Source organism: Scyliorhinus canicula, chromosome 18 (assembly GCF_902713615.1).
Source record: "Scyliorhinus canicula chromosome 18, sScyCan1.1, whole genome shotgun sequence".
Taxonomy (NCBI): Eukaryota; Metazoa; Chordata; class Chondrichthyes; order Carcharhiniformes; family Scyliorhinidae; genus Scyliorhinus; species Scyliorhinus canicula.
In genome coordinates this window covers 55,682,517-55,705,420 of record NC_052163.1, presented here as the reverse complement: position 1 = coordinate 55,705,420, position 22,904 = coordinate 55,682,517, and the positions used below count along the sequence as shown (strand labels likewise).

Genomic DNA, 22,904 nt, shown 5'->3' with positions numbered 1-22,904 from the left:
GCGGTGCGCTGAACGGTGCGCTGAGCGGTGCGCAGAGTGGTGCCCTGACCTCCTCCAAGCAGTCGTCAGCCAGGCCGACTGGTTGACGAATTTAAAAAGCAGGTGTGTTTCACGACGTCCAAACAGGGCGCCATGACGTCGGGACTTCGGCCCATCCGGGCCGGTGAATAGCGGGGGGGCTCTCAGTGGCGATTCTGGTCGTGTCAGGGGCGGGAAGGAGGCGTCTGTCGGGAAACGCGACTCCGACAATTTGCGGGGTTCGGAGAATAGCGGGAGGGCGTCGGAACAGCGTCGCCGTAAAAATTTCCGACGCCCGCTATTCTCCGAACCGTCGTGAGTCCGGAGAATCGCGCCCAGTGTGTACCATACACAAGGTGCACCTCATCAACTCAGCAATACAACCTCAACAGCTTATTTCAAAGCCTCAATATCCTGCTGTTAATTACTGTCTGGGCTGGTGCATGATAAGTAGAAATTGGTGAGAGTTCTACTGTATCCAATGCTCATGGAACAAAAGCGCAGTGCAAGTCAGGAGGGGGAATGTAGCATTTGTGGCACAGAAACAGATAATTTGCTCAATTGTCAATGCTGGTGTTGATGCGCCATTCAAGTCACCTCCCACTTTAGTAATCCAACCAAATCTACTTATGTTCTATTCTTGTTTTTTTAAATCAAGTTCTTAGCTAACTTCTCCTCAAGGGTAAAAAGATATTCTCTTCAACTACTCTATCTGGGAGCAGCGGTCATTACTCTCACCATTCTCTAGGCCATTCCCTCAACTTTCCCTTATTTAGCAGAACAATATCATGGCATAATCACCCCGGCAATGTGAAAAGATGAGGGTTCCCCATCAGTTCTCCAACCAGTGCGCGAGATCCCTGGTCAGGTTAATTACATATTTTCCAAGAAAGATAAAAAGGGAAAAAGAGGTGGTACGTACTTCCAGGACCCACACTACACAGGAAATAAATCTTGTGTTCTCCAGAGCTGTATCCTGCTTTGGGATCTCTTGTTTCCTCCATGGATTGATGGCCACTGCTCTAACAACCTCATGTGTCCTGCAGGGCTTACAGTGTAATTACTTACCTTCACACGTCAAAGCTTTTATTCGGGGCCATTATTTTGTCATTACGGCGGTTTTGTATGTATCTGTTTCAGTTGCTGACTCCCGATGTTACTTTCTCAACCCATACGATTTGAATTGCTCCACCATTGGTAGCCAATCCATCAGTTGCCTCGGTCCTAGGTTCTGTAATTCACGATGATGCCTGTCTTTCGCAGGTAGGGTTGTGCGAGATGGGGAAGAGGTTCAGCAAGGATAAGACTTCAAGTATGTTTATGGGTCTGGGAGGAGGATTAGTGCAACTCCAGGACACAGAAATATAAGCTGGGCAGCTATCCCTCCAAGAACCCCATCCACCCGCATTCAGAACTCGCTCGCCCTTCCCTAACACCTTCCTGGTGACAATTTTGGCCCAGTTTCCTTTGCTGAATATGATTGGCTGAGGCAACATGTCCATTTGACATCCTGCAGCTTTCCTGGAGAATATAAATGAGGCTGGGAGCCTCAAAACCATGTGGGCATGTTTCCTTATAGATGGGAGGTTGGTAAACAGAATCCACAGTTGATAAAACAAATTACTGTGGATGCTGGAATCTGAAACCAAAAGAGAAAATGCTGTAAAATCTCAGCAGGTCTGGCAGCATCTGAAGGGAGAGAAAAGAGTTAAGATTTCGAGTCCAGATGACCTTTTGCCAAAGCTAAAACGCATAGAAAGTGGAAGACATTTATACTGTGGGGTGAGAGAATGAAAGATAATTCATAGCCCCAGACACCAGGGAAGAGAGTGCTAATGGCAGTTCCCAGAGAGAATAAAAGGTGTGAAAGGTCAAACGGCAGAGCAAATAAAATCAGAAGGTAAGCTGTGACAGATGTAAATGTGGGGGGGCATGTGGTCTCCTCGATATTGAAGAGACTGAACGTAGAATGCGTGATCACTTTGCTGAGCACCTTCGGTCTGTGTGCTTTCAGGACCCTGACCTTCCCATTGTTTGCCATTTTAATACAAGACCCTGCTCCCATGCCCACATGTCTGTCATTGGCCTGCTGCAATGTTCCAGTGAAGCTCAACGCAAACTGGAGGAACAACATCTCATCTTCCGGTTTGGCACGCTACAGCCTTCTGGTGTCATCATCAAATTCAACAACTTCAGGTAATTAGCTCTAACCCCACCTCGACCCCATTGTTCTCATTCCATTTAATTCTAACTTTTTTACCTTTTATTTAGAACATAGAACATAGAACATAGAACATAGAACAGTACAGCACAGAACAGGCCCTTCGGCCCTCAATGTTGTGCCGAACCATGATCACCCTACTCAACCCACGTATCCACCCTATACCCTTAACCCAACAACCCCCCCCTAACCTTACTTTTATTAGGACACTACGGGCAATTTAGCATGGCCAATCCACTTAACCCGCACATCTTTGGACTGTGGGAGGAAACCGGAGCACCCGGAGGAAACCCACGCACACAGGGGGAGGACGTGCAGACTCCACACAGACAGTGACCCAGCCGGGAATCGAACCTGGGACCCTGGAGCTGTGAAGCATTTATGCTAACCACCATGCGTCCCTGCTGCCCCTTATTTCTTGTTTTTCTTTATATACTTATTTCCTCCACTCTTTTCCCCTATTTTATCCCTCTTTCCTTACCTTTTCTCCCTTTTACTTCCCCCTCTCCCCCCCTTTTCTTCAGTTTACCTCTCTCCCATCCATGTCCCACCTCCCCCCACATTTACATCTGTCACAGCTTACCCTCTGATTTTAGTTCCTCTGCCATTTGGCCTTTCACACCTTTTATTCTCTCTGGGGACTGCCAATTGCACTCTCTTCCCTTGGTTTCTGTGGCTATGATTCATCTTTCATTCCCTCACCCTACAGTATAAATATCTCCCACTTTCTATGCCTTTTAGCTTTGACAGAGGGTCATCTGGACTTGAAACGTTAGTTCTTTTCTCTCCTTACAGATGCTGTCAGACCTGCTGAGATTTTCCAGCATTTTCTCTTTGGTTTCAGATTCAAGTTGGCTTGGCTATGAACAAAATGGACCCCAGAGATAAACACAGAGTAAGAAGTCTTACAACACCATGTTAAAGTCCAACAGGTTTGTTTCGAATCACTAGCTTTCGATGCACAGTTCCTTCCTCAGGTGAATGAAGAGGTGGGTTCCAGAAACATATACATAGACAAAGTCAATGATGCAAGATGATAGTTTGAATCTGAGTCTTTTAAGGCAATTAAGTCTTTACAGGTCCAGATGGAGCAACTGGAGAGAGGGATAATCACAGGTTAAAGAAGTGTTAATTGTCCCAAGCCAGGAGAGTTGTGTGGATTTTACAAGCCCAGGCCAGATGGTGGGGGATGAATGTAATGCGACATGAATCCAAGGTCCCAGTTGAGACCATACTCATGTGTGCGGAACTTTGCTATAAGTTTCTGCTCGGCGATTCTGCATTGTCACGCGTCCTGAAAGCTGCCTTGGAGAATGCTTACCCGAAGATCAGAGGCTGAATGCCCTTGACTGCTGAAGTGTTCCCCGTCTGGAGATTGTCATGCGATGTCCGTTCATCCATTGTCGTAGTGTCTGCATGGTCTTGCCAATATACCACGCTTCAGGACATCCTTTCCTGCAGCGTATGAGGCAGACAATGTTGGCCGAGTCGCACGAGTATGTACCAAGTACCTGGTGGGTGGTGTTCTCACGTATAATGGTGGTACCCATGTCGATGATCTGGCACGTTAAGCAGGGGGCACTGGCCGACAGTAGTTGCTATGTTGTATTTGGGGAGGACACACGCTGCTTCATGGAGACACAGAATCTATGGAGTTCTTAGAAACAATGGCTATGATAAACCCAGATTGATACCAGAGAGCGGTCATGTGACCCAGTTCTTCAGTCTAAAAATTCTGGATTTTAAATAACAATCAGGGAGACTGCCACAGGGGCAATGGACTTACATAACATATAGTTAACATAGAACATACAGTGCAGAAGGAGGCCATTCGGCCCATCGAGTCTGCACCGACTCACTTAAGCCCTCACTTCCACCCTATCCCCATAACTCAATAACCCCTGCTAACCTTTTTGGACACTAAGGGCAATTTAGCATGGCCAATCCACCTAACTTGCATGTCTTTGGACTGTGCGAGGAAACCGGAGCACCCGGAGGAAACCCACGCAAACACGGGGAGGATGTGCAGACTCCGCACAGACAGTGACCCAGCAGGGAATCGAACCTGGGACCCTGTGGCTGTCCTGCTAGCCATGTGTGCTACCGTGCTGCCATCACTCTTTTTCTCCGAAACCTCTCTCATCAAAGTTGAGCCATTTGTGAATTGCACCAGAAGACTTAATTGCTGCAAACTCAAAGTTCTTAAAGGAGAATTTTGAATCACCGTCACTGTCTCCAGGAGAAAAGAGTATCAACCAGCCACAACTGCAGACTAACTGCTCCAGTAAGAAATCCAAGGTCAAGCAGCCACTGTGGAAAGTGAGCCTTTAGCTATAAACAAGCAGACATTCACTGAATATGTTTTTTTGACTCTACTCTGGGCACAATCTATCGGCCTCGTTGCCCCTGACTCTGGACACGGCGAGGCCGGTAAATCGCGCGAGAGGCCTCTCATGAGATTTACAATGTTTGTTGCGCCTCGCAAGACCAAACAAGATCTCAATGGCCAAGATCCAGATTTACATATTCAAGTGAACAGTTAGTCTCACTTGAATATGTCTACACCTAAGCTATCCAAGGCACAGGATCAAACAGCTTCGCCTCAGAGACCTTGAGCAAGTGCCGTTCAGCACTAGTTTCCATAAACGTGGACCAGGCATATTGGTACTTGGGGGGTGGGGTCTCCCAGGTGATCGGGGGCCCCTGGGTGGTCAGGCTCTGGGCAGGATAATACTCTGACACTCCTGATGCCACCTAGACACCATGGCACTGCCAGACTGGCACCCTGGCAATTCCACCCAGTTGCCACCCTGGCAATGCCAGTGTGCCCAGGTGGCACTGCCAGGCTGACAGGGGCATTGTCAGGGTGCCACACTGGCAGTGCCAAGGTGCCCAGGTGGCATCTTTCCTGTGCTGGGAATTGAACTTAGGGATGCCGTGCCCTTGTGTGGTGCGGGGGGCTTGAGGACCCCCAATTTATACATTGGGCGCACCGTTCTCATCCTGCACTGACAAGCTCAACTCGTTAGTGCAGGAAATGAGTCGAAATGAAGCCTCGGTAGGCATTCCACTTTGAGACCTGGATAGGAAGCAGAGTCCCGTTTAACAGCGGGGTCATTCTTGGCTGCCCCAACATCACATAGTGCACTGTAATTTTTTCACTTACGTACCTAACATAACAAAATGAACCAAGGGTACTCACAGCAAGGTGCGGTGATCTGAAAAAACCCAAAATTATGAGTGTGATTAAGGTGGGGAACTGTCTGTAATTGATTGTGTAGGGTTGGCTGGGTCACCCATTGTAGTTTGGATTATTTTTTAAGTCAGCCTTTTAAAGATAAGGAAAAAAATTGGCAGAAAAAGACTTGCTCCTAATTCTACTCCTGCAGTTCTACACTTTTTGGCAGCCAGCTAACACCCCACAGCCAGCCAATGCTCTGAAAACTCCGAGCTCCTGCTTTGTTTTTAACCCTTTCAGTGAGGCCACCATGCAGGGAAATGGTTGTGAATCTCCCTGCCCCCTGCCGCAGTGACTGTTAGGGTTATAGTGAAAGGAGGCAATTGATGAGATTACACTGGTTATTGTAGAAAGCTCCACTCCTCCGCTCTTTGGAAGCATGCAGTGCAATATGTGTGGCTGCAAACGTCAGCCCTGCTGTACAGCTAATCCAACTGAGGTTTCTTGATCAGATAAGAGAGGAATTGAACGCCTGGGCTGGCTGGCTGCTTGCAGGCGGGGTTTCTTTAAGCTATAAAGCAGAGGGAGAATTTCTCCACACAATTCAGCTTTAGGGCTTGGCTGAAACTTTCTTGTTCGCAGTAATTCTCCCCTCCCCCTTCTCTTTCTCTCTCTCTCTGTCTTGTGTTCACCAATTCCCTCTCTCTCTCTCTCTCTCAGTAGTTCTGAAGGGTCAGGTAACACCAAGCTGCCAGTGCTGGTCTCGCACGCTTCCTCTACATGCCAGAGTGATGGCGGGATGAGAGGCTGCTGTCTGGGAGGATGGAGAGGAAAGTTTGTGTGATTCAAACAGATTTTCATCAGTATCGTCCAACTATTAGTGTCCAAGTCAAGCCTCTAGCACATGTAAGACAGAAATGCCATCCTTAATCTCAATTCCGAAGCTGTCCTTGGTCTAGACATGGTTAAAGAGACAGTATATTACTTATGTTGCAATTCAGCTTATACTGGCAATGTTTTGTGTTGATGTTAGTGTAACTCTGACTCTATATTATTATCTCTAGTAATGCATGTACTGTGGGCTGACTTCTGTCAATGGTGCTGCCAGCGTTATCAAGAGATATTGCAAACTATCACTTTAAAACATTGATCGAAAAAGTTGTGGTTTTTAATCATGTTTTTTATTTGCAGCAACTAAATCTTACTATTTGATTCATACAAAATATCAGGATATTGATGCAGGTTTGGACTAAAATAGAAATTATCCTCATTGTGCTATTCATGAAGGGTGTTAGATAGGTTTGATGGTAACTATCTTCAAAAGGTTAAAGTATAAATGTCCACAGTGCGTATTATGCAGAATATATCTTTAATATTTTGTCGAAAAATAGTTTGAATTTGTATTTATATAATACCTTGCAATGCCTCAGGATGGCGTGTTACAACCAATTAAGTTTGTTTGAAGTCACTGTTGTAATGTTGGAAACATGATGGTGCACAGCAAGATTCCACAAGAAGCAATGTGTGAACCTTTGACCTGTTTTAGCGGAATTGGTTGAGATAAATATCGGCCAGGGGACTGGGCCAACTTGTCTGCTCTTCAAATAGTGCCTTGAGGTAGTTTGCACCCTCTTGAGTGGGGCAGGTTAACGCCTGATCCAAAAGATGGCACTTCTGACAGTGCAGTGCTCCCTCAGTATTACACTCGCATGCTAGTCATTGTGTGCTTAAGTCTCTGCAACAGAGTTTGTACCTTCTGCCTTTAGGACCAAACATGAAAGTATTATCACTGAGCCAAATCTGACACCAACATCAATTTGTCAGCGCACGATAATAAATACGTTTTGATAATTCCTGTATGCATAATGACATGTCTTTTACATCCACAAGGTTGAGTTGGTTTGCACGGTGAGTTTTAAAAAAAAATAACCAGGTGACTCTTCTTGACATTCTTAATTCTAAAGTGCCAACTGGTGTTTGGACGTTGAACCTGAGAGGTGAAAAACAAACATAGTTTTCAAGTAAGATGGTGTTAGATAGTGAAGGATAACAGTAGCAAGGTTATACAGGTGGAAATCAATCCCTCTTTTATATCTTAAATTGCATCCCTAATTCATAGATAATACTTCAACAAAACTTGCAACCATTTTGGAAGTCAAATTGATCACAGTGAAAGGAACTTCTCTGTGAGAGCAAGATGATAAACTCAGGTGTTATATTGCCACTGCAGGTGGGAAGGTGTATTTACAGTGTGACTGGTTTACATAGACTATCTCCCTTATAATGTGGCGGTAGGAATTTATAATAGTGAGAGCTGACATCAGAAAGTACCTGTGGATATATGTTTGTTGAAATATTTTGGGTGTGATCTATTAGTCATGCTGCGCCCAAAAAGCAGTGCACCACAGTGCAACGTGGCTGGTAAATGTGAAGCCCGCCCATTGTGGGCAGGATCACGTTTTGGAAAATCTGCATATTAGAGGGAGACAGCTAGTCTAACTCTAATATCCAGTAGTTCCCTGTGGTAACCAAGACATTGGAATCTACCCCCTTTGCCTTGGAGACCTCAAGCGAGGCCCATTCAGTGCTTGTCTCCACAAATGGGAATCAGATGGAACAGCATTCATGGGGGTCTCCCAGGGGGTCAGAGGCCCACAGGTGCTCACGGGTGGCACCCTGAACCTGCCATCCTGGCACCCTGGCAGTGCCAGCTGGGTGCCAGCCTGGCTTGCCAAGGTGCCCAGGTAGCACTGGTGGGGGCACTGCCACAGTGCCAGGCTGGCACTGCCATGGTGCCAAGCTGGCATTTGTTGTCTGGTGGTGATCAGGCTCAGGAATGCCCTGTACATACGAGGTGGGGTGCGGGGGGGAATTGAGGACCCTTTATAGGTGAGTTGGGGCTTTGGGGGTTCAACCATCATGCCTGAGGCACAGAGTATCTGATTCATCTGCCCCAGGGGACGTCAGAGTGCTTCAGTCAAGGGAGCGCTGAATTTAAACAGCTCCACAGCATTTGATCTCAATCAAACCAGGAGGATGACAGCGAGAAGACCAGCACCCAGATTTTCGGAGGAAGCCCTCACTCAATGTCTGGATGCCTTAGAGGAGAGGGAAGCCATAATTTACCCATGGGGTGGCAGGACGCCCTTCAAGGTCACTACTCCCACCTGGGTGACGGTGCCTGATCAAGAGGATCGAGGTTCAATGTAGAAAAAAAGTGATTGACCTACTACGATCTTCCGACAATCCCTTCCGGCAATCCCCAGAAAGGCACCACCTCGTAGTTCCCAGCACAGAATGTCCCTCCAGCATCCTCAAACCTCCCCCCCCCCCCCCCCCCCCGGCACTCCTCATCAGAATCCCTCCCGGCTTAGGCGCAGTGCCCACACATGACAGGTGTCATTGACCTCTGACCTGCCAGTCATCTGGCTCACATTATCCACTTTTGTGTCCCTGCAGGAGACCCTGAGACCCCAACAACACTCAAGAAGCTCATCACCATCCAGCAAAACAGAGTCCGCATGCGCCTTCCACAAACATTCAAATCCTCCACCACCAATGAACAGTGGGAGCTGTGTGTACCATCTACAAGATGCACTGCAGTAACTCACCAACGTTCCTTAGTCAGCACCTTCCAAACCCACAACCACTACCATCTAGAAGGACAAGAGCAGCAGATACTTGGGAACCCCACCACCTGGAAGTTCCCCTCCAAATCACTCACCACCCTGACTTGGAAATATATTGCCGTTCCTTCACTGTCGCTGGGGCAACATCCTGGAACTCCCTCCCCAACAGCACAGTGGATTTACCTATACTTCAAGGACTGCAGCGGTTCAAGAAGGCAACTGATCACCATCTTCTGAAGGGCAACTAGGGATGGGCAATAAATGCTGGCCTAACCAACGAAGCCCACATCCCGTAAATGATTTTTTTTTTAAAGGAGAAGATTGCAGAGAGAGAAAGAAGACAGGCAGTGAGCTGACCGAACTAATGATCATGACTCCTCACAGATGAGGACCAGGAGCTGGCCTGCACAGATACCGAGGTTGCCCTTCGACAGAAAGGTGAGGAGCCATTGCATCTTTATCCAGCTGATCAGTCTCAAGTGAGTTTTGTTGTCCAACCACTTGACCAGGACATGTACGAAAACCATGTCCCTTGCCTTTCAGGAGCATCAACTGAGGAGCCTTGGCTATCAACCTCCAGTGACCCCTCCAGGAACCCTCGACTGAACCTCGGAGGAAATTGCCGAGAAGGACACGGGTGATGCATCAAAGCTATCAGCTGTACCATCCACCATCACAGGGATAAGCACCTCGGTGGATGAACTTAGCAGACAGGCTTCTCGGTCACTATCTGGTGAGCACCACACTATTTCTGTTGCACATCAGGTGGAGACAGGAGCAACCCAGGGATCAGACAGTCAGAGGTCTGCTGGATCCTAGCACTCAGCTGTGTGACCCAGACAGGTGCCTTGCCTCTGGACACATTCATCCCTCAGCTGGAGATGCAAAGACAGAGTCGGGAATAACAGGAGGGATTGTCAACGGCATTCCTGTGACTGCAAGGCTGAATGGAAGAGCCCCAAAGCCTATCACAGGTTATGTTGCCGGCGATGCATTGTACCCAGGCCAATACTGCAAGGTTGGCATCTGCAGTGGAAAGCCTAGGGCAAGACGTAACAACCATGACTGGAGATCTCCAAAGCATGGTTCAATCCCTGAGGACCATGGCTGAGGGGTTCGACACCATGGTACAGACACAGGAGGACCTCCAGGACTGGTACAACCAGATGGCATTGAGGCTTCTGGAGCGAAGTCCAGCAGCCCCTCCATTCCATGGAATAACCCAGGGGCCTACAATCACCTGGGTGAGGAGGAACTGCTGAAGCATCTCTCAGGGCCTTCCACCCGGGGGATACTGGGAGTGACCAGCCCTTCCGAATCCCCCCTTCCTGATACTGGTGCATTTCAGGGGCAGTGGGCAGAACACGGTAACATGGCATCAGTGCCACCCAAAGACAGGCTGGGGCCCTCCAGATCCTGGCCCTCCAGAGGACACCCACCAAGGGCATCTCAGGCAACAGGGAGTGCTGGGCAGCCATCCACCTCCTCTTCTGATGTGCATCCTGGGAATACACTGAGACATAGTGGGAGGGTTCATAAGTGTAAGGAGTTGTTGGGGCACAGAGTAGGCACTGGTGAAGATAGACACAGATAGTTGGGGGTCAGAATGAAATGCTACAATTGCACTTGTCACATGATTAAAACCTCTTGTTCACAACCTTAAGGCCTCGCTCTCTTTGACTCTCTTCCCACTGGAATAGGTCTTCACCCCATCTGGACGTAGCATTTCTCACAGGCCCTCAATGTAAGGGAAACGGTTAGGCCCTCTCAAACCAAGTGTAACATACGTTACACTTCCTTCTAGGACTCTGGCATTAAGCAGTGAACCCTATACCCTTGCCCCTAATACCCTTTTAATGCTACTGGAGAAAGAGATGCCAGCCTGAACCTCACTCACCCATGAGCTGGAAGTCAGCGTGCTGGCAGCAGACAGACAGGAGTCAGACATAAGCAAAAATTGAGGAGAATCAGGGCTTACGTCACTGTGAGTCTGCGAGTTATAATGGCACGGTGGCACAGTTAGCACTGCTGTCTCACAGTGCCCGAGACCCTGGTTCAATTCTGGCGTTGGTTGACTGTGTGGAGTTTGCACTTTCTCCCCGTGTCTGCGTGGGTTTCCTCCGGGTGCTCCGGTTTCCTCTCACAGTCCAAAGATGTGCAGGCTATGTGGATTGGTCATGATAAATTGCCCCTTAGAGTTTAAAAAGGAAAGGTATGCAGGATAGGTCTTCATCTGCATTGTATGAGTTCTATGGTTCTACAGAGTCGTCATCATCCTCCTGCATTGACAGACTGAACAGACACAAGGACTCTCCAGGCCCAGCATCCTGAAGACTTGGATTACATGCGGGACCTCCTACCTTGCACATGATGGGGTTATGATGCTCTTTAGGGGGGGGGGGGGGGGGGGGGGGAGAGGGGGTGCAGTTACAGAGTTGTCGAACAACATGATGGTGCTATTGTGCAAAGCTGGAAGCGATGAGAGCATCCCTGGTCCTCCTGCCCATGCAAACCCTCACCTTTGCATGGCTTCCATCCTCCGGCTCCTCTTTGGTCTATCTCTCCACTCGCTCCTGGACTTTCCCGTCAGAGGTGATATTCCGCTCCTCCTGTTCATCATCAAGTACGTCGGCGTGCTGCTGTGCCACATTATGCAGGGCACAGTGAACCACAGCAATTTGGGAGACCCTCTGGGGACTGTACTGCAGAGCCCCACTGGACCTCTTGAGGAAGTAGAAGCGCATCTTCAGTAGCCTGATGAAACCCTCAAACACAGACCTGGTGATACTGCGAGCCTCATTGTACCAGCCCTCTGCATCAGTCTCAAATCTGCACTGGCGTCATCAGCCAAGACCTCAGTGGATGTCCCTCATCGGCAATGAGCCATCCCTGCAGCCTGGGATGACCCTTGAATATCCCATGGATTTGGGATTGCCCAAGGATGAAGCTATCATGTAAGCTCCATGGAAAACATGCACACACGCGCCCGATCCTCACCTAGTGGTCATGGACCATCTGGACATTAAGGGAGTGTTACCCCTTCCTGTTAATAAATGGGACTCCCTGATATCACAGGGCATGTAGAGGCACATGAGTGCCATTGATGGCCTCCTGCACCTGTGCCATGCCAGCTGTGGCTCCGAGTCCTTTAGCACTCTCGTCTCGAAGGGCCTGGAGCAGGTCAAAATTAATGTCGTCCGATGCCCTGCCATAGAGGATATCCATGACCTCACAGATTCATTTGTGGGTGGATGACTGAGGGATACAACTCAGGTCACCCATTGAGGCATGGAATGATCCCATGCATAGGAGTTCAGGGCTGCTGTCACCTTCACGGCCACAGAAAGTGGATGCCCTTCTCCTCCATGTGGCGCCAAGTTGGCTAGAATGCCGCACAGGTGCTACGCTGTCTCCCTCTTGAGGCAGAGTCTCTTGCGGTACATGTTGTACATTACCAGTTTCACTGGCTCCATCCTGTGATCTTTTGGAAAGCTGCAAGAGATGAGGGACAATCAGACAGAGGAAGATACACAGTCAGAATGGTGTCCAAGCCGTTTGCGTTCAGACCTTCCCCTCATCCTTTGTTCTCCCGGTTCTGGGGTCATCCCTACAACTTAACTGGCGGCTAACGTTCGGTCACATGTCTGGTGCCCTTCCCACTTCATCACTTGACCGATCCCGGTCAATGCCTTCGCCCCATCAGAGTCAACTTGGATTCTCATCTGGTTGCCACTCCCTTAATATATACATCACTGAGGTTTCTGACAGGCTGTTTCAATAATCAGCCATCCTTAATGGGCAGGGTCAACTGAACACCTATCTATACCTTGAGGACTAATGGATACTTCAAGGCAGGCTTTGGGGTTCAGCAATTATGCTTCCACATTCCCTTTCAGTCCCCTGCACCCAATCTATTATCCTTGAAATATGAGTTTCCACCCATATCTTTGACTTGAGAATGTGGTCAGCTGACATTGTTTTTTTTCTTTAAATTTAGAGTACCCAATAGTTTTTTTCCAAATAAGGGGCAATTTAGCATGGCCAATCCACCTAACGTGCACATCTTTGAGCTGTGGGAGTGAAACCCACGCAGACATGGGGAGAATGTGCAAACTCCACACAGACAGTGACCCAGGGCCGGGATTCGAATCTGGGTCCTCAGCGCTAACCACTGCGCCACATGCCGCCCCACAGCTGACGTTGTTAAGGGTTAACTCATGATGGCCAATTAGTTTGACGAGCATGAGTCTCAGGAATTTTAGAGGGCACAGTTGCTCTCCGAATCAGGAATAGGCAAGACTTAGAGGTAACGTTCTAACTCAGACTGCATCATCTAATTGCTGTCAGACCTTTGCACTTAAGACTTCTGGACAGCCACTCCATGATTTTTTATTCCTTGCCTCCCCCACTCTCCAGCACCCCCCCCCCCCCCCCCCCCCCCCCCCCCCCCTCACCGGGTTGGTCACCAGCCTGCCTTCACTTTCGGGGTCTCATCCAAGCAGCTTCTTTGGTCGGCATTGCTCCGATGGCATTGCCTTAGGAGCCCCGCACCCACAGATGCCCCATACCCCCAGGCCATGAACAGCTGTGTAACTCTGTGCTTATGTGTCATCGGCGAGGGCCTGGGGAGATCACGTTCAATGATCTCACCGTCGCAAATCCAGTTTTTGGCCTCTCACAATATTTTGCACTAACAGACCAGCAAAAACGCACCCTTAGTTTGACCTGATGTAGATTGTGTTGTATTTGCACATCTCCAAATTGAAATTACCTGGGGGGCTAGTGACGTGAATGGACACCAACATTTCAATATCCAAAAGGTCTGTGCCAAGTGTTATCAAACCCCCCCTCCCCCATCCTCCCACCCTGGTCATATTGTCCTTTGGTTGTGCAGAATAGCACCTGAATCTCCAAGCAAGCAACTTGGGAGAACTTTGCACCTTGTTTCTGCCACAGTAACTCTCCTTCCCCCGCACCCTCCTCCATGATGCTGCGAGCTGTTGCCATGGAGCCTCTGATTCAGGGAATAAAATACCCCACCCCCTCCAGCCTCCATCTCCCGCAGAGAGTGAGAGCCCACTTTGCAGCAGCCAGGAAGCTGGGGTGCTGAGTAGGGAGAGAGGGAGAGAAAGAGATGAAAGGCAGGTTCAATTAAGGCATTCAAGGAGAAATTAGATTATTATCTGCAAAAAGGTTATGAGAAGGGAGTGGGGAATTGACTAGGTGCATTCCACATTTGGAGAACTGACACAGCTACAGTGGGCCCAATGGCCTTACTCTGTAATAAAGCTCTGTAATTCTATGATTCTGTGATCCACAGGTAGATTATTGGAGCATTAATATACTATCAGTAAGTTTTTGCATTATTGTTGGTTCTGAGTGTCTTGTTATGCTCTTGGCATAGCATAAGTGACTTCCTTGATGTGCACTCTGACAAAGGAAGGTTCAGACAGTGGAGATAACTTCAACACGTTTATTGAACTATTTACAATTCTCCTACTCGGGTTCGCCACTACTGTTAATACTTCTATAGCTAGTCAGACTGACAAACCAGTCTGCTACAATCCACGTGGTGGGTGTAATGTTGAATCAACCCTTTATTCACTGAGTGTCTCCACTGGAAAGAGGAAGATGATGTGTGCTGTGTCCTTTATATATGGGTTGGTGTAATGCCCCCTGTGGTAGTGTCACCTCTGTGTGTATCGTGAATGCCCATTGGTCGTGTCCTATCTTACTGACCTATTGGTTGAGTGTCTGTGTGTCATGTCTCTGGTGCTCCCTCTAGTGTCTAGCTAGTTTACGTGTACTTACATTAACCGCTTGTATATCGACAGTGATGCATATCACCACATCCCTCCCTTTTTTCGTGTTACATATTTTCTGTTCACTTAAAGAAAATTGAACAAAAAAAACAGGTAGATAAGCGATGCTCTGTACAAGTTATGATAACAGTCATTAAACAATAAGTCCAACTAATATGTATGAGTCCAAAACCCATAAATTATCATGGTCGAATGTCTTTCTTGTTGGGTTGGTGAGTTGGTGATGTTGATGGCGGCATGTCCTTGTGAACGCCATCAGTGTCCCTGTGCAAAAGAAACCAAGAAGTGGTCAAATCACTTTGTTGTCTGATTTGGAGTCTTTTTTCCTTTCGATGCTTGTGATAGCGATTGGGAGCGATGTTGGATGGCATCTGTCCTGAAAGCCAGGTTGCCTGTTGGTAGTGCAGCACACGTGAATTGGGAAGATGCATCGTCCTGCCATGGTCTGCCATTGTACTGAGCTGAGCAGTAACAGTGTCCCTCATGGGCAGAGTTGTACCATGTCGTACCAATCGTAGTTCCATTGGTGTAGCCTTTGTCGTTCTTGCTGTCGACGTAGTTGCCTTTGGCATGCTTCATGTCGTTCACTTTGATATGGTTTTCATAGGTTGTGATGTTGTGTTGAATGATTCTGTTATGTTCGCTGCGCTCAAGGATCACACTCTGTGGATAATACGAGTCCTTCACATAGTTACTCGTGTCAGTGTGCTTTGTGGCATCTGCTGTTTCCTTGAGCGTGCCGTCACTGAGTTTGCGGCGCTCCCCGTCTGGAGTCATGTCCGGCTTACTTGAATCAACTTTGGCGTTTGGTTGCTCCCCATCTGGAGTCTGGTCTGTTTCACTTGAGACAGTGTTGGTTTGTCGCTGCTCCCCGTCTCGAGTCTGGTCTGTTTCACTTGAGACAGTGTTGGTTTGTCGATGCTCCCCATCTGGAGTCATAGCAGGTTCACTGGAGTTGGCTGAGTTTTCTTGATGCTCCACGTCAGGAGTCAAAATATTTAGGAATGCATTTGCTTGTTGAGAGGCTCGAGCGAATGAGGATTGAAGTAACGTGGTGTCACCGGAGTCACCAGTGGTCTCACTGTGATCGACAAGTGCCTCTGTGCACACTGGCTGAGGTCTGTCACATTGCACATCTTGGATGGGAAGTGGGATGCTGTCGTCACTTGTCTCACATACAGTGGGTAGAGCCTCAGTAGCTTCTTGTTGTTCACTTGAGCTGTGTAGACTGTCAGAATCTTCTTCTGGTGGCTCAGACAATGTGGGTGGACTGTCATAGTCGCTTTCTGTTGTTCGCTTGAGCGTGGCAGACTTGCATCGTCTGCTGCTGGTTGCTCAGAGGAGGTTGCTAGACCCTCATGGTCTTGTTCATGCAAGGACTGCGCTTTGGAGTCTTGCGTTGCTTTTATCCTGGAGGCTGTCCACGAGCTTACTGTGGAGGCTTGTGTCACTGGAGTCACTTCTTGTGTGGAGACATGCAGTTGTCTCGCTGTTGAGTCTTTCGTCGCTTCCTGTGTAGAGGCTGGGACCCTTTGTGGTGCGTGGACCACTCTCTGTGTGGAGTCAGGAACCCTTTGCGGTGCGTGGGCCGCTCTCTGTGTGGCAGCAGGCCGCTCTCTGTGGGCTTGCACCGCTCTCTGTCTCTCAGTGTCAGGCCGCAGCATAATCCTGCACTCACAAGTCGGGATGTTGTATATGCTGGGCTGAAGATCCTCAAATCCAAAGAATTCGTCAGCGGGGTCTTGAATGTACAACACGTTTAGTTGTGGTTCGGATTTGGTACGGGGGGTAGCCTTGCAAGGCTTCGTCTGAGTCGTTGTGTTCCAAGACCAGATCATCACGTTTTGTGTCGGAGCTGGCATTGGGCTTGTGATGTCCAGAGAAGAAATAAAGGTCGGGGTCATAGTATTCAAGGACTGTATCATCTCTTTGGGCGGTGCTAACTGCTTGTTGCAGGGTTCTGCGGAGGTTACTTACAGCTACTGGTCGAATTTCAGGCATTGTGCTGTCATTCCAGGTGAAAGAATCTTGTTTTATGTCTTCAAGGATTTTTTTTCGTGTTTTGGGACATTTCTCCTTTAAGTGGGCGTGGTCCGGGGCCTCTGACATCACGAAGCATGTGACGTCAGTCGTAGGAAGCGTTTGCGCATGCGCATATCGCTGTTCCTGTACTGGGGGCCTTTTTCGCAAATGCCAATTGCTCGCGCATGCGCAAACGGACCTTCCCGGTCTGTGCGATTCTCGCGCAACTGCGGTTGTGCAGTACCTTTACAAAGTTGCCCGCCGATCAGGATTGTCGTTCTCTACTCCAGGATCTTGGCCTCGTTGTAAGTACTGGCGCTTCTCTTACTGTTTTCTGTTGGTTTTACTGTGTTTTTCTCGCAGTATTAACAAATTTGTCCAGGACTGCCTGGAAGTTGTTCCTGTTTTGCCCTTTGGAGAACTTGAATGTTTTAAAGCTTTCTTCTGCTCTGGCACTGGCGATGGTGAGCAGAAGGTCTGTCTTTTCAGCATCAGCCACGTCTTGTAGGTCGGCTGCTACCAGGAAGATCTCAAACCTTTGCCGGAATGCCCACCAGTTTTCGCGGAGATTGCCGTGGCACCTGAGCCGCTCCGAAACCAGGATCTCGATCATCTTCTTGCCTGGGTGTTGTTGCTGGTTGTCACTGTTTGCTGAGTTGGAACTATATGGATTGAGACAGTTACTCACTGGTACCATGTTTTGTTATGCTCTTGGCATAGCATAAGTGACTTCCTTGATGTTCACTGTGACAAAGGAAGGTTCAGACGTGGAGATAACTTCAACACGTTTATTGAACTATTTACAATTCTCCTACTCGGGTTTGCCACTACTGTTAATCCTTCTATAGCTACTCAGACAGATGAACCAGTCTGCTACAATCCACGTGATGGGTGTAATGTTGAATCAACCCTGTGTCTGTACTCACTGAGTGTCTCCACTGGAAAGAGGAAGATCATGTGTGCTGTGTCCTTTATATATGGGTTGGTTTAATGCCCCCCTGTGGTAGTGTCACCTCTGTGTGTATCGTGAATGCCCATTGGTCATGTCCTATCTTTCTGACCTATTGGTTGAGTGTCTGTGTGTCATGTCTCATGTCTGAGGTTCATGTCTGACGTTTACCTTGGGACGGAGGGGCTGCTGGTTCAAGCCCCGGCTGCTCCTGCATCTTCTGGCTCTGCCAGTCTTGGCAATGCTCCTCAGTGACTGGAAAGAGGAAAATCATGTGTGCTGTGTCCTTTATCATGTGTGCCTCAGCAATGCCCCACCTGCGACTGGGACAAGCTCCACAGCCCCTCGGCCATGCCTATCTGAGAGAGGGCCATGTCCCGCAGAACTTCATCAAGGTTAGCCTGGATGACATCCCCCAGTGAAGCGGAAATTCTGTCGAGACCTCAGCCAAGGCTGTCACCGACTGCGCCACACTTTGGACACCTTCACAAATGGTGTTGACATTGTGCAGCAGACTCTCCACTGCGGTCGCCACCCTAGTCGTGTTGGCCTCGGTGCCACGAATTGATGGCGGCACCTCCGGCTCCCGTGGCCTCTGGAACTCTTCCAAGCGGTTATGGATCTGCTCGAGTGTCGCTAACATCTCCCTCCGAATGTCTCGGCTGCAACCTAATGTCTCCATCAGCTCCAGGATGACCTCTTCCACATGCTCAGCATCAGGCTGGGACCCAGCTGGGTCCTGGGATCCAGCAGACCACCGATCCCTGTCTCGCCTGGGGGTCCTGCCTCCACCTGATGTAAATCATCAGCAGTGTGGTGCTCACTGGAAGCCTGACCACTAACATTTCCCACCGAGATTCAGAGGATAGAGGGTGAGGCTGACAGCTGTAACGTGATTAGTATGGTGGCATCCTCAGAGCTCTCCTATGAGGTGGTCTCGTGGGAGGCCAGAGAGGGTGCCGCCCGGGATGAGCCGGCGCCGTCGGCTGGAGGACCTGCGGGACAATGGACGTGTGGTCAGTGGGAGGGATGGGTCAGTCAGTAAAGCAGTAACAACTCACATTTGACAGGTTTTCCGGCTAGAGCCAGGTGGTTTTTCATCTCTGCAGCATCTGCCAGCCTCCGCGTAGGTGTCCGCCCTGACCTTGGCCACACCAGTCATCTCCAGGGCACATTCCTCGAAGATGGTGAGGATTCTGATGTCCGGCACACCTCCACCTGCCTGGGCCTTCTCCCCGCGATTGTGGGAGAGCTTTTCCTGAGGAGACACAGATAGGGCATCGATAGCCACACGTGTGGTTCACACTGATGGAAGGGGAGTGTGAAGGAAGGATTGGTGGAATGGAGGGAGGGTTATGGGTTACATGGAGAGTTGGGGTTGGATGCTTCCGTGGCGGAAAGGTCTCAGAGGGGGAATTGGGGTGTGTGTTGGTGTCTACTCATTTGTGCAGCCCAATGTAGGTTATTGACCTTTTTCCTGCACTGGAGGCCACCGCCTGGTCACATTCCCAGCGCTCACAGCTGCCACCACCTCATTCCAGGCAGTGGTGGCTGCCCTATGGCTGACTCTCATGGACCCTTGGGGGAACGGGACATTCCTCCTGGCCTCCTCAGGTCAGTGTGCCCAAATCTTGGGGGTGGTTTCCTGCGTGCCATTGTTGCAAGCTGCCTGGGGTTGGCTGAACAAGCGCAGCTTAAGTGCTGCTCGGCCTTGTTCGTGAGGGGCTGGCCTGCGCAATGCTGGCGAATCAGCAGGCGAGCCTTCATATGCGGTGAGACGCCCGTGAGGCTTCATTAAGTGGACCAATTAATGTTGAATAGTTTTGCCGGCCTTGCTGGGCTGAGCGACAGGATGCTCGTGGCAATTCCCGCTCACTACGACACTTAGAAATCTTTCCGAAGAATCGCGCCCTGAATGTTGCCAGGTTATTATTGAATATCGGAGACATTTCAGTAAATCAAATTTTCTCGCACTTCTGTTCTTAACCTCTCCGTCCACTCCCCTCTTCACAAATTTAAATCTCTCCTCCACCTTCAGTTCCCATGCTGCTTCCCTACACCTAGTTTTGAATCTTTCTCTGAGCATAGGCACTCACCTGGGCCGGGATCTCCCTGACCTGCACCTTTAGGAGCCAACCCTAACATTGAGGGCCTCAGCCCGCGCCGGAGTGGTTGGCGTCCCGCCGGCTGCCGGGACGGCCTTTGGCGCCATGCCAGCCAGGGCCGAAGGGACTTCGCCGGCTGGCGGAAGTCCGCGCATGCGCCGGAGCATCAGCAGCTGCTGGCGTCATCCCCGTGCATGCGCAGGGGAGGGGGTCACTTCCGCCTCCGCCATGGTGAAGACTATGGTGAAGGCGGAAGGAAAAGAGTGCCCCCAGGGCACAGGCCCGCCCGCCAATCGGGCCACCGTGGGAGCACCCCCGGGGCCAGATCGCCCCGCGCCCCCCCAGGACCCCGGAGCCCGTCTGCGCCGCCTGGTCCCGCCGGTAAGGTAGGTGGTTTGATCCACGCTGGCGAGAGGCATGACAGCGGCGGAACTTCGGCCCATTGTGGGCCGGAGAATCGCCGGGGGGGCCCGCCGGCCGGCGCGCCGCGATTCCCGCCCCCGCTGAATCTCTGGTGCCGGACACTTCGGGACACGGCGGGGGCGGGATTGACGCCATCCCCCGGCTATTCACTGACCCGGCGGGGGTCGGAGAATCCTGCCCCATGTTTTTAGAACTTTGCTCACCAACTGCGAGCGTAAAACCACAAGTAGAAATGCTCAAGGACACAATCTTTCATAAGATAAATGCATGGGCAGTTGCAGATCTCACATGATCCAACCATCACATGATCCAATGTCACATAATCAAGCATCGCATGTTCAAAGCTTCCAACCAGAATTGACAGGGTGGGCGCGGAGACAGTGAGGTTGTGGTGACTTGTTGAAAAGTTTTTCATTCTTCCAACCCAAAGAGAAAATGCTGGAAAATCTCAGCAGGTCTGGCAGCAACTGTAGGGAGAGAAAAGAGCTGATGTTTCAAGTCCAGATGACCTTTTGTCAAAGCTGATCATCTGGATTCGAAACATTAGCTCTTTTCTCTCCCTACAGATGCTGCCAGACCTGCTGAGATTTTCCAGCATTTTATAATGAAATGAAAATTGCTTATTGTCACAAGTAGGCTTCAATGCAGTTACTGTGAAAAGCCCCCATTCCGGCGCCTGTTCGGGGAGGCCGGTACGGGAATTGAACCGTGATGCTGGCCTGCCTTGGCCAGCTATTTAGCCCAGTGCTGAACCAGCATCCAGCATCCGCAGTAATTTGCTTTCATTCTTAGAATATGGGGTCTCCAGTGAGTGGTCCATCTCTAGTTGTCCGTTAGGAGGCAGTAGTCTCCAATTATTGCAGTCCATATGGTCAAGGTGGAACGCAAGTGTTACCCACAGCAGCCAGGATATTTGTCAAGACCAATGGCTAGTGCACTTACATTAAACCACCCATTTAATCTCTTCCCTCCAACTTCCACACCCACCCAATTCCCACCTGGTGGGCTAGTTTAAAAGCAGGGCTTCTTTGTCCAGGCTTGGCCCCTTGGTGAAATCAGGCCTGGCAGCACATGTGGAACTCTGTTAAGCACCACTCAGTTTGTTGCAGAGAGAGGGAGGGGGATAGCAGAAAAAGCAAGATGTGGAGAAAATTCTTTAGTCAAACAAAACAGGGAAGTCTGATTATTCATAAAATTCTATGTTTGACATGATTTCTTCTACATCTTGGTATAATCCATTTCTGTTTTGATTGTCAACCTTCCAAAATGGATAATGTTACAGTATTGGAAATGAGATCATGTATGAAGAATGTGAGGTCTTAAATCCAATTTGTATTTCTGCTTCTCAAAGTGATTCACATCTCATGCAAGTAGCAGGTCTGTGCTTGTCCTCACCTGTCCTTTAGCAAACAAAAGTTGTTTTTTTAAAGGTGTTTTTACAGCGCTATGGGGTTATTTGCTCCCAATATACAGGCTTTATGTATCAACATTAACCAGATAGCATTTGCCTTGACTAATGTGGTCAATAGTGGGTTCTGCATCTCTGTCCTCAGAATGATCACTTCTGTAGATCCCAATTGATCTGGCAGACAAATGTAAGAATATGTTTTCATGCCACTCTCTCAGGACTTTAAATCCATTGAGTTATAGCGCAAAAACAACTTGAGCTTCAAGAATGTTCTTCAGACATTCTTTGGGAATATTTGTAGAAGTGCCATTTAAAGATTGAGATGCTTACAATCTGTTTCATATTCTTGAATTGAGGAGTGTTGATTAGAGGCTTAGAACTTGGGCACTCGCTGTAACATCTCAAGTTCTCAAAATGAGGGGTAGGATTGGGTGCACATTTCCAACTGGGTGTGCACTGCCTGCCACATTGGAAAAGGATGAACAAAAGGCGCCTTTCACTTATGTTTTTGCATGTCAGAAGATGTGCTGGTTTAGCTCACTCAGCTAAATCGCTGGCTTTTAAAGCAGACCAGGCAGGCCAGCAGCACGGTTCGATTCCCGTACCAGCCTCCCCGGACAGGCGCTGGAATGTGGCAACTAGGGGCTTTTCACAGTAACTTCATTGAAGCCTACTCGTGATAATAAGCGATTTTAATTTTTTCATTTTTCATAAAGCCTTAGTTTTCCCTGTGCACTCTGTTTCTTTGCTGGGTGCACTCAGGAAAACAACCAAACAGATACTATGCAGGAGAAAATTAAGTTGCCTGTATTCCACCCTCCTGAACTCTGATCTCTCTCACACATCCCCGGCACACATTCAAATCCTGGCCCTGACTCCAATCTTCCTCCCTTGGCCCCTACTCCCAGGCTTGATGAACCTGTTTTCCCTCTCTCCAACCACCCCACAAGACCATCAATCACTTCTCTCAGGCCATTAATCCTCCCTTCTTCCCAGGAGTACAATTCTACTCTTCCCCACCAAAAGTCACTTCCCGACATAGCCTCCTTGTGCAGCAACGCATTGCAGCAGTTCCAAGAGCACTTAAGAAGGTTGACACAAACCAGAAATAAGCAGCCTGCTTGATCAG

The 22,904-nt window shown here is 49.2% G+C and overlaps 1 protein-coding gene across 5 annotated transcripts in view; it reads left to right on the top strand.

Moving 5' to 3' along the window:
* The first annotated feature begins 6,046 nt into the window (after positions 1-6,046).
* Positions 6,047-22,904, top strand: part of LOC119953289 (myosin-16) — a 456,622-nt gene continuing 439,764 nt past the window's right edge. For 2 of the 5 annotated variants that reach the window (XM_038777388.1, XM_038777387.1), the window contains exon 1: positions 6,048-6,323. In XM_038777388.1, coding sequence (XP_038633316.1) covers positions 6,240-6,323 — 84 coding nt within the window. In that variant the 5' untranslated portion in view covers positions 6,048-6,239. Of the gene's footprint in view, positions 6,324-22,904 lie in introns of all 5 variants that reach the window. The other 3 variants (XM_038777393.1, XM_038777391.1, XM_038777389.1) reach the window with 2 other exon arrangements.